General features: G+C 46.2%; 1 protein-coding gene across 2 annotated transcripts; it reads left to right on the top strand.

Annotated features, from left to right (window-relative positions):
- The first annotated feature begins 2724 nt into the window (after positions 1-2724).
- On the top strand, positions 2725-6125 carry OTOR (otoraplin). 2 transcript variants are annotated; one of them, XM_081149876.1, is made up of 4 exons: positions 2725-2856; positions 3228-3367; positions 4251-4361; positions 5140-6125. In XM_081149876.1, the coding sequence occupies exons 1-4, from the start codon at positions 2742-2744 to the stop codon at positions 5161-5163; spliced, it is 390 nt and encodes a 129-aa protein (XP_081006002.1). In that variant the 5' UTR covers positions 2725-2741; the 3' UTR covers positions 5164-6125. The 2 variants fall into 2 exon arrangements, with proteins under 2 accessions (XP_081006002.1, XP_081006003.1); XM_081149877.1 differs by having other exon boundaries at positions 3228-3328.
- Positions 6126-11502: the final 5377 nt, after the last annotated feature.

The raw sequence follows: 11502 nt of genomic DNA on the forward strand, positions 1-11502 counted from the left end.
AAACATACTATTTCAGGGGAATCATGCATTTATTCAATGCACATTTATCTATGAGTACTAAATATTTTTCTGAGTGCTAATTATAGAGTGATGGACAAGACAGACAAGGTCTCCATGTCATGGAGCTTTGATTGTAGTGTTGGGGGACAAAACACCTCCAAGTAAATAAACAAGGCATGCCACAGTGATAAATGTGATAGGACAGCTTACCTTGGTCACCTGATGGATAGATCGGGTTTGACGAATGCAGGAAGTGGCCTGGTAAACTGGTCTGTCTGTGGAGACCTCTTGGCCAGAGACCTGAATGCCACTATCTGGGGGTAGAGCATCCCAGGCAATAAGCTCAGAGGGTCTGAAGTGGAAATGAGCTCAGCAATTTCAAAAGACAGAGAGCAGCTGGTATGGCGGGCACAGAGCAAGTGAGGGAGACAGTGACAGGGTGACTTCAGAGGGCAGAGAGGCCAGATCACTCAGAGCCTTGTAGCTTCTGAAACGGGCCTGCTTCCACCCCACCCACTTGCCCAAGCCTATCTTTAGACCCTAAGGGAGCCACAGTCTCCATTTTAAGGACTCCAGAGGGAGATGCTAATTTAGGAACAGAAGGAAAAAAATGTCTTATGGGGGATTAAAGGCTCAGGGAACACACCTGAAAATGCAGAGGAAGGCAGTGAGCAAGCTCCGGGCAGAGCCATTCTCTGGCCCCCCAGGCTGGCAGCGTCTGGAGCACGGCTGCCAGGCACAACTGCTTGCTGAACCATTGCAAGTTGAACCATTGCTATTTGCGGGCCAAATTTTACAAAGAGGCGTCTAGTCTGCACCCCGTCTCTGCCCTCTCCAGGACGCCAGGACATCCCAGGCCTGCCCACGAAGCACCCGGAAGGCTTGACGTCTCTCTGTCTCTTCACCTAACGGCCCATCACGGCTTGTGTCTGCTGAGCCGTGAGGGCGTGAGTGTGGCCTTCCCCCACGCGCCCCTCTGCCCTGGGGAGCCTGTGCACGCGGTGCCAATCGGACCGCAGTCCCCATTTCTGAAAGTGCCTCTGAAGTGGCAATTGTCTTTGAACTCTCGTGTGTTGAGGGCTGGCTCCAGACTATAGCAGTCTGCAAAACAGCTGCCCCATCAGGATTAAGAAGATTTAATACTTTACTTTTTCCAGAGATCCTCTTAGATCCCTGGATTATGGGAAGGAAAATGCACTGGCGTTCTGATTTCTAATTCATTCTTTTCTTAAAGTGAATCTGCCGATAAAGGACCTAAAATCCCAGTTCTAATCTGACAGCCGATGAATGGAAACAGCCCCGAACCACAATCCTGCTGGGCAACCTTTAGACTGGGGGGTTAAGAAGGCCGTTCTGGCCTTTGCCGGGCCTCAGTTACCTCACTACAATGAAAATATGGAATTAAACAAGATTCCAAAACAGGGCCAGCTGTATAAAAGAGCCTCCCCCGAAAATAACAGCCCCCCCTTGCCCACACATGAACAAAACAAAAAAACTTTATTACATACACACACACACACACACACACACACCAATCAATCGATTTTTTAAATTATATTTTAAGTATATTTTGCTTTACCAGTTTCTCCCTTGGAAAATTATTTTGTACGAAATTATTTTGTAAGTTGAATGCTCGGCCCTCATTTTGTGAGGTGACTGCATTTGGGGGGTGGGAGGGAGAGGCACTGCTCTGAAACCTCATCGTCTACCCAGTGGGCAGGGGCATCCTGATAGGCACCTCTATTCCAGAGACCACGAGGCAGGACACTTTATGAGAGAGATGCGGGCCACACACACTCTATAAAAAATAGCAGCCTACTGTATGTCTTTCCTAGAAAGTGAATCTGTGGGATGAGGGACTTTTTAAATTCACTACTATGTCTCTAGTGCCCACAACAGTGCCTGGCACATAGTAGGTGCTCAGTAAGTGTTTGATGAATAGACGGAGCCAGGTATTAATGCTTCAACTTTGGCAGCCTCTAGGTGTGCCACCCTTTCCATGGGAAAGATGCCTGCGGAGGCCGTAACATAAACCTCTAGCTTTGCTCCCTTCTTTAGGACCTATGATCCTTGAACATTTTGAGACTGAATTTCAAAAGTCTCAGATAAAGTAGGTAGAGAAAAGATTGTTCCATTTTCCTTACCCACCTGTTCCTTCCTTTCCCCATTCGTAGGGTCTGAGTGTGGCTTGTGTGTCACGATCCATGTCGACTACAAGACAGGCCCGGTTTCTCAGAATCCATTATGAATGACTTGCGAACTTAAGCATACTTTCATTTATCTGTGATATAAACTCTTATATTTAATTGGATTTGTTTAAGTCAAAATCATTTGTACCAAAGACGTAGATCTGACATTTTCAACAGATTCCTACAGTTTGCACATTTTTGCTCATTAGTGGGAAGAATATGAGAATTGAACTAAAAGTTTTTTGTAAAAGATTTAAAATTCTCATAGTTCAATGCCCTGCTGGTGCAATAAACCCCGGGCAAACTGGCTTCAACAATGATGGACCATTTGGAAATCATTTATGTATAAAAAAGACATAGAATTTAAGTCTCTTTGGAAAATCAGATGCTGAATAGCCCCTGGAGCCCAGGAGCTGTTATGAAAGCAGAGGCACCTTCCCATTGGCCAAGGGGATCCACCCAGATGTCTGGCTTTCCCATAAAAGACAGGAACCACTGAAGTCCGTTTCCACTTCCACTCAAAGGACGGTAGTCTAAGCAGCGAAAAAGAAGATGGCAAGACTATTGCTACTTTTCCTCCCAGGTCTTGTGGCCATAGGCACCGTGCACGGAATGTTTATGGACAAACTTGCTTCCAAGAAGCTCTGTGCAGATGACGAGTGTGTCTGTAAGGACTCTTTAAATCCTTTTATTCTATTGTTATTAAATAATTGAAAAACTGCCCACTAACAGCATAAAATCTCATTGTTCTTTGAAGCGAATCTTCTCTAATGTGCATGCGACTGGCATTGTCTCTTGGTCTGCACCTCTAGCGCGTCACCAGAGAAAATCCACTTGGCTGAGATTCTGTTGGATCAGCTTTAATGCTTCGGAGTTCTCACTCCTTTTGAACTGACTGGGAGCTGTGAACCGGGACCTATTTAGCCACTCTGAGTTCCTAGTTTTTTTTAACCTGCTCTGCCTTTTTACAGTTTTTAAAATCCAGGAGCCTAAAATGGAGTCATTCAATGTTTTGTTTTGTGGGTTTTTCTCTTCCAGATACTATTTCTCTGGCCAGAGCTCAAGAAGATTATAATGCCCCAGACTGTAGATTCATTAACGCTAAAAAAGGGCAGCAGATCTATGTTTACTCAAAGCTGGTAAAAGAAAATGAAGCTGGAGAATTTTGGGCCGGCAGTGTAAGATGAGATTATTCACAATACACACACATCTTGACATGTGGTCTCTAATTTTTTCTCCATTGTCTATCTTCAATGCATTTTACTGTTTAAAACTAGCTGTTAAGAGCAATGTAGAGATTGTAGATGCAAGTACAAAAATTCATGTATGTTTGCTTTTATTGCATTTTGAAGAAACGATGAAAATTTTATAACAAAACGAACTGTAGGTTTGTGTGATGTTTTGGCAAGAAACACTAGTGAAATATATGGGAATTTGAACATCCCAAAGAGTTTGAAGCTTATCCAAAACTGTTTGAGCAGATTTGCCAAGTAAAGGCACGTATGTTGGCAGTCAGTCTATGTTTCAATATTTTTAAGGAAACTTTAGCCCCCTGTTTAATTCCAAAGAATCCGTTGTTTATAGTTAAAACGTGTAGGAGGGGCCCTGGGGAGGAGTGAGGCAGGACTGATTTACTGTCCTCATCGGCAGTGCCACAGATAGGTTCTCAGGGAATGAAGAATTAAACCTTATATTCACTCAAGTGTCTGTTGATTTAAATTTTTAAAAACCGAGAAATATAAGTGCCAATTTACTTTTAAAATTTTACTGACTTTATTTATTTATGGTTCCAAAAAGAGTTCAGGCAGCTCATAAGATTGCATGAAAAAAAGAAATGCTGAAGTAGTGAGACCAGAAAGGCTGGGCCACAGAAGAACAGGAACCCGGTTTCTGTGGGTTGGCTTAATTGCTACAAGTGAACTTCAAGTTTAAGTCTGAGGCCCCCGAATCCAGAGTGAAAAGTGAGGCATCGGCAGTTATGTTCCTCTCATTAACAGCAAAGGGGATGCCTGGGGCTCCTTGAGACTCACATCAGCGTTGACTTTCGGCTTCTGGGCGCAGGTGTATGGCTACGGCCAAGAGGACGAGATGGGAACAGTCGGCTACTTCCCCAGAACTTTGGTTGAGGAGCAACACGTGTACCAGGAGGCCACCAAGGAAGTCCCAACCACGGTAAGTGTCTCAGAGGCGGCCAGAGAAGGGCTCAGATCTCGGAGTAAGGCAGGCTGCTGTTTAAAATGCATCAGGTGACTTACAAAGCCCCCAGTTTCCCATGGTGGCTTCTGAGACCGTGAGCATTCAGACCTACTCTCAACATTGAAAGAATACTCAGCTTTCTCCACTGACCCCCCTTTTGTTTTAGATGAAAGTTATTCATGTCACAAAGAAAGAAACCAAAATAGTATCATCTGACTCTTGCTGATGGTCACACGGTTATTTGCTAAAGACTTGGACTGTGGGGGGAAAAATACCACCTGTATTTAATAAAATCAATACAGTCTGGAGAAATCTTTGAATGCCTTATTTTTGTGGTAGATACACTCCACTTATGTATGAAAATAATTATAGTCTTTCCAATGCCCTGGGGTCTTGGAAACCCAGGACAGAAATAAAAGATCCCCTTTGAGCTACTTCGTAAGGTGGTTATTTTGAAGCCATTCTCCTGGAGCTAATTGCTGTGCTAAATAACTTCAAAGCATTGCCCAGTCTACTTCTTAGCATTGAACTTGAATGTGTCAAGTAACCATAAATTAAAAATGTATTTGATAACCTTCACTTAAGTAAATTTTACTTGAAGTGATAATTATGTCATAATCTTTGGGGTTCAACCATCACTTATTTTAAATCCTAATTAACCTTTGATTGTGTATGATTTTTAAATAAAGAACCTACAGCTGTTTTCTGGCCCCACCTGCTCAGTTCACTATCTTTCCTTTTGTTCCTGTTGCAGGATATTGACTTTTTCTGCGAGTAAGAAATTAGACAAATCTGCAAATAGAAAGAAAACGCCAAAACTAAGGAAAAAACAAAAACAAACAAACAAATATGTTTGAAATACGTGTCCCTTATTTCAGGCTTTTGTTTCCAGGATTTGTTACCTTACAGGAGGGCTGGGGTGTGGGGCCAGAGGTGGCAGGAAAGGGAGGGCTTCAACTCAGTCTTGTTTTCTGTTGGCCTGGTCGTCGGTGATGTTTGGCTCAAGTGGGTGTTTCAGCTTTCTCTTACAGGGGGATGCACATAAGAAGATGGTTCTTTTGTAGCCATTTCTAAATAGTAATTCTTCCCAGTTCTTGGGCTCCCTGTATAAACTTGGTAGATCGATCACACGTGTCTTCCCTTTGGACACGATGCCTTCTACCTATTTGTCTTTCTGGAAAGCTGGAATGTTATAATTTACCCGAAGGCACCATATCATCAGGGAATATTCTAGGATTGCTGTTACTTTTAATATTTGATGGCTTTGGGATGTGAAGCTGTTGGTGGGGGGGAGGGTTCTCTGGACTATTAGATGTTTGAACTATGCTTTTAAATTTCTCTTTTAAAGTAGTCTAACAAATTATTTCAATTGAATAATTTTACCCTCTAAATGATCAACTTGCCCTTCTCCAAATTTTAAATAAGTATGTGTGTATAGTGGGAGTGGGACAGTTGATAAAATATTTTTAATGAAATAGTTTCCCATTAATATGTGCTAGCACTTGGTATTACTCAAACTTAAAGTGAAAAGACACAGAAAAAAGAGTCTGTGGTTATTTTCTCTCCTATTTCGACTTCCAATGTCTTCTTCCTGTGCAAACTGCCCCCGTCAAGGCTGAGGCGTCAAGAAAACCTGGTGAGGGATGCAGGTTGGGTGGTTCCAATGCACCCACAGGTTTTTCTGTATTTAACTGGAACTTGCTTTGATTTTTATTACTAATGTCATTCTTTCGATGTACTCATGAGTTTCTGTTTGTCTACTAGTAATTAAAATGCCTGTACTAGACTAAAACAGTTCACAATGTCTGAGTTTAAATTTATTTTAGAAACATTTTTACCTTAGGGTATAGAAAGTCGGTGGGGGTGGGGGTGGCGGGTGGGGTTGGGGGTAGGGTTTGGGAAGGGGGTTTGTCCCTCAGTTCTCTGTGGTCTGGTCATCCCACAACCATGAAGAGGGGGCCATTTAAGGCAAGTTGTAGACTTGGACCCCAAGGTCATTTTTCATCTGTGTCCACTGTGACTTTAGGTGAATATGTTTTTGCCAAATTCTTACCGAGTTCAGCCAGGTAAATGATACCCAAAAAAAGCCTAAAACCCCAAACTCACTAGTTTGTTTGTTTCCATCTCATTTTATTCCATTAAAAGTTTCAGGCAGCTTGTAGGGCTCTCAACACACTTTTAAGGTAAGTGGTGTTTATTCTACCTGTTGCCCTCTGTCTCTCACCTGCAGGCTCCCCCGCTCCAGACACCCCATCGGCCCTTGAGACACCCAGAAGCCCCAGCCTCATCCCCAACCACAGGGCAGGTTCCCTCCTTGCCCCTGTTGGCTCCTCCCCACCAGGATTGACACCCACCTAGAGAAAGGGGGGCTGAGTGGTGGAGGGCAAGGGTCTGGGGCACAATGAGGCCTCTGGGCCCCACTCTCACTTGGGGAATTTTCCTTCCTTTCCCCCTTCCCACGAAGGGAAAAGCCATCTTAACAACTCTGCGAGGCTGCCAACCACTGAGATTGTTGGTTCACAACCTCAGGAGTTTCCCAGGCTAAGTCTGAAACTGGTCCCTGTACCCAGGGGGCAAGGAGAGTGGGGCAAGAGGGGGGGCACTCCAGCCCCACAGGTGGCAGGCTGGGGAGCAAGGGGGCTTGCATATGAGGCCACCAGACCCCGCAGTGGGACTCAGCTCAGCAGCCGCTTTTGTGCGGTAAAGCTGTAGGAAAACCCTAGCATGTGTCCCACGCTCAGCTGAAAGAGAGGTCAAGGCGTCGGTGCCTTTAGCATCACCCACCCAACCCGGGATCGATGAGGGTCTGGATTGCTCCTCGTGGGCCCTGGCTGAGACACTCATGCCCTCACCGATCCGATTCAATGCGGGGAAACAGCTCATCTGCGTGGGACTTGAACAAATCTCTGGAGGGAGAGGGTATTTCAGCTCTGAGTGGGGAGGAGAGACGGGAGGAAGCACTAGGAAGAAAGTCTCATTTCCTCAACCATCAGCCTCGCCTAGCCGAAACGGTGGAAGAAAAAAATAAGAGAAACTGAAATTACACAAGCTAATACTATTCCACGTTCTGCCCTTGAAATGCAATTTTCGTGACTTAAAGGCCTTCGCATGCTCTGATGTCGTCCCAGCTGTGTCCCCTACAAATGCCATTATATATCGGTAATTCAATCAAGAAATGACATATTGATCCACACGCTTTCTAAAACTACCCTCTAACCCATCATTAACAGAGACAGAGAATGCTCCCCAACCCGTGATTTAAATATTTTTCTAAATGAAAATGACTTCTCTGTCACACATGAGCAATTGTTTTAATCGTTTTTCTCAAGCATTCGCTATGCTGAGCCAGTGTTCGGGAGGTAAAAAATGAGGGGGTGCTAGCACCTCAGCCTCCTTTCCCGCTGCTCATCTCGCTCTTCCCTTTCCCTCCCTCTCCCTCTGCCTGTTTGCTGCCCCGTGAGCATTTATTCAGGACAAATGAGCCGGGCCAGATGGGATTGTTCATTTGTTTGAGCAGTCCTAGGTCAAGCTGGAAAAAAATACAAAACAGAAACAACTTCTCCTCCTGCTCCTGCTCCTCTCCTGTGCCCCTTATGACACCGACATGATTTAAGGGCCTTTTTAAAAAATATATGTTTTCATTGATTTCTTTTTCTTTTAGAGAGAGAGGAAGGGAGAGGGAGAGAGAGAGAAACATCCATGATGACAGAGTCCTTGATCGGCTGCCTCCTGCACGCCCCCTACTGGGACTCAAACCCGCAACCCGGGCATGTGCCCTGACTGGGAATCTAATGGTGACCTCTTGTTTCATGAGTCGTTGCCCAACCACTGAGCCACACCGGCCGGGTGATTAAAGGGCTTCTAGATTTTCCCCTGTGTCTTAAGTTACTACCCTTAATGTCACCACAAATGGAGTTGCAGACGAAGCTCGGGCCTTGACCCCCGAGGACCACAAGCAGACACCCTGGTTCCCAGGAAGCAGCCTGGGCCCTGCTCAGAGGGTCGGCGGGCAGAACGGGTGGGCTGCACAGACCTGAAATGCTGGGCCGTCCCGCAGGAAAAGGCGAAGGGGTCTGGGCCCGCGCTGGGTAACTCGCGTGCCCAAATCCCACCGATGCCTGAAGCAGAGAAACAGATGATCACTGGGAAAAGGAACCTATGATTTCTGAGCATGAACCACAGGCCAGAGCCTTAGATGAGGCTCCCCAGAAGCAGACCTTGAGATGACGGTGTAAGTACAGTGGTTTATGGAAGAGTGACCCCCAGGGGAAACAGGAAAGGGGACAGAAGCAGCAGGACAGGTCAGCAAGGGTGCAGCCCTACCGTGCTGGCTTCTACCTGATCCCACGAGGCCTCAGAGTGCAGGAAGCTACACCTCAGGGGCTGCCTGGCCCGAGTCAGGGAAGCTGAGCTGCTTCTGGCCCGTTGGTCCCTGATTAAGGTGATGGGGGAACAAACTCTCCAGGCAGTTCTGGCCCCCTCTGCATATGGGCAAAGCAGACTCGAGCTGGCTGTTGGTGCTGAGGGTGCATGACCACACTAAAAGGGCACCCAAGGGCACTGGGGGTGGGTGGGCAATGGCTTTACCTGCTACAGCCCAGCTGTGCACAGGTGTTTTCACTTCATTTCATCTTCCCAGCAACCTGTGAGCCCCCACCATAACCTTCCTGGGACAAGTCAAGGCTAATCAGGTCTCACATTTCCTCCTAGATCAGCTTCCAGGGCCCTGAAACTTCGTGGTGTGAAAGTTAGCTGCAGGGAGAAACTTCAGTGGGACCAGGGTGACACCCAGTGGTGAGCTTGGGGTGTGGATACAGAGAGGTTTCTCAACTTCCTTTGGCAACCCAGGCTGTGAGCATCCTTCCTCGCACTTGGAATCGTTAATACCAGGGCCCCTTCCTCAGATGGACTCTACATACTTCACCCCTCCCCTCAACACACACAATTTTAAAATCTGCTTGTCTCATGGCATAGAGAGGGCTATTGATATGCCCTTATCGCTGAGCTTAAAATAAATTCAACTGATTTAAAATTCACACGTTAGGGGAAAGCTGACATTTCTCTTTCAGATCTGTTCTGCATGTTTGCCTTGAAATGGAGCCCCACAGAGTTTATAGAGTATTTTAGCTGATTTAGTCCATTTACAGAAAAGCAGCAATAGCACCCTGAGCTCAGAATGTAGAAGCTTCTCTAGGGAACAATTAGTCCGGCCCCCAGCTCCCTCTGGGGGTGGCATGGGGTGGCTGAAAGGCATGGGACTCAGTGTCCCAGATCTCTTACTTAAAAAGTGTGGGGGCAGGGACCTGCAGCTGGACAGGGTCACGAGCTCTCCATGACACCATGCTGGGACACGAGTAAAGGAACGGAAGTGGGTTTCTAATTCATCTAACAGCTGTGTGCTCTATGGGGGCAATTTTCACCCCCATCCCCCATGTCTGCAGACGTTTTCTTTTAAGTAATCTCACTTGAGGATATGTTTTTACTGATTTTTGAGAGAGAGACACAGAGAGAGAGAGAGAGACATTGTTGTGAGAGAGAAACATCAATCAGTTGCCTCCGGTACGTGCTCTGACCGGGGATCAAACCGCAACCTAGGTATGGTGCCCTGACTGAGAATCGAACCCAAAACCTTTTGGTGTATGGGGACAGTGCTCCAACTAACAGAGCTACCTGGCCAGGGCTGTCTGCAGACATTGCTGATGGTCACAATGGAGGGGGACAGTACTGGCTGCCAAACATCCTATAGTTCACAAGAGAGCCCCTGACCAAGAACGACCCAGACCCAGTGTCAGCAGTGTCCAGGCTGGGAAAGCCTCTCTAAAGGGTGGCATTAATCAATGGGTGACCTTTGAAAGGATGACACACGCTAGAAAGGCCAAAGCAAGTATGTAGCTATGTGTTTGTTCTCCAAGTCCGATCTGCGGTGTAATTTTTTTGTAATGAATCATTAGGTGGAGCTGGATACCTGAAAAGCAGGTCTGTGCAGGCGTATGTTCACACATGTACGCCACACCTGTGCCGTGACGCAGAGCAGACAACCTCCATCTCACAAGCAGCTTTCAAACGAGCGTCAACAACCCCCTTGCTCCGGGATTTATTTATTTATTTATTCATTTATTTAAATATGTTTTTATTGATTTCAGAGAAAGGAAGAGAGAGGGAGAGAGAAACATCAATGATGAGAGAGTCATTGATCCGTTGCCTCCTGCACGCCCCCTGCTGGGGATCGAGCCCGAAACCGGGACATGTGCCCTGACTGGGAATCCAGCTGTGACTTGCTGGTTCATGGGTGGGCGCTCAAGCGCTGAGCCACACCAGCTGGGCCTCCAGGGTTCTAAGCTCAGCCCCTTGGCTTCCTGCTCCAGCTGTGCACACTCTTACTCGGGAAGGAACATTTTGCCAAATGCCCTTCATCAGCTCCAGGAGGGCGCGGGGCTCTTGAAGGGCTGACACAGGATGGGGGCCTAAGGCCATCAGCATCTCTTCCCGCCTCCGTTTTCAGTCTCCTCGAGGAGGTTGCTTAATTGCTTTTCAAACAGCTCTCATGTCCTCCCGGCTTTACAGCTTCTTCTAGAAGATGATTTCTATGTGCTATTATTTTTCAAGCAAAAACAGCGCTTCCTCCCCGGTGGGGAATGTATGCACCGCCGGCTGTCTACCTGCCGTGGGTCCCTCTCCCCTTGACTTCCCTGCTTGGCTGTTGTCATCCGGTTAAGCTGTCCAGGGAGAGCTTTCTGGGCACACAGTTATATTTATAGTCTCTGTACGTTTGTGGATACAATTAACATTTAAATACTGCACGTTAGGCCAATGTTGATATTTCCCATTCCTTAGAGGAAGGATTTATTTAATAACTGAATGTGCCATGTGCTTCTCAGTGCTTCTGCAGTGCTGAGAAGGGGAAAGGCATCAGGTAGTTCCCATCTATTAGAACTGTGGTTTGTTTGAAAGAGGTATGCAATTGGAGACCTAAAGCCTAATTTGAAATTTGTTATTTTATCTCATACTAGAAACAGAAGTGAATATAGGTTTTTGAATAAAGCCTAACAAGTAACCCCTGCTTGTTCCCGAGCTTGAACAGGGCTTACGTAATTTTTTTTTTTTTAAGTTGCTACTG

This window comes from Miniopterus schreibersii (genome assembly GCF_964146895.1).
Source record: "Miniopterus schreibersii genome assembly, chromosome: 10".
Lineage (NCBI taxonomy): Eukaryota > Metazoa > Chordata > Mammalia > Chiroptera > Miniopteridae > Miniopterus > Miniopterus schreibersii.

Coding starts and splice junctions, on each gene's coding strand:
- OTOR (XM_081149876.1), top strand. CDS start 2,742: ATGGCAAGACTATTGCTACTTTTCCTCCCAGGTCTTGTGGCCATAGGC. Junction 2,857..3,227: donor TGCAGATGACGAGTGTGTCT/GTAAGGACTCTT, acceptor TTTCTCTTCCAG/ATACTATTTCTCTGGCCAGA. Junction 3,368..4,250: donor GAGAATTTTGGGCCGGCAGT/GTAAGATGAGAT, acceptor TTCTGGGCGCAG/GTGTATGGCTACGGCCAAGA.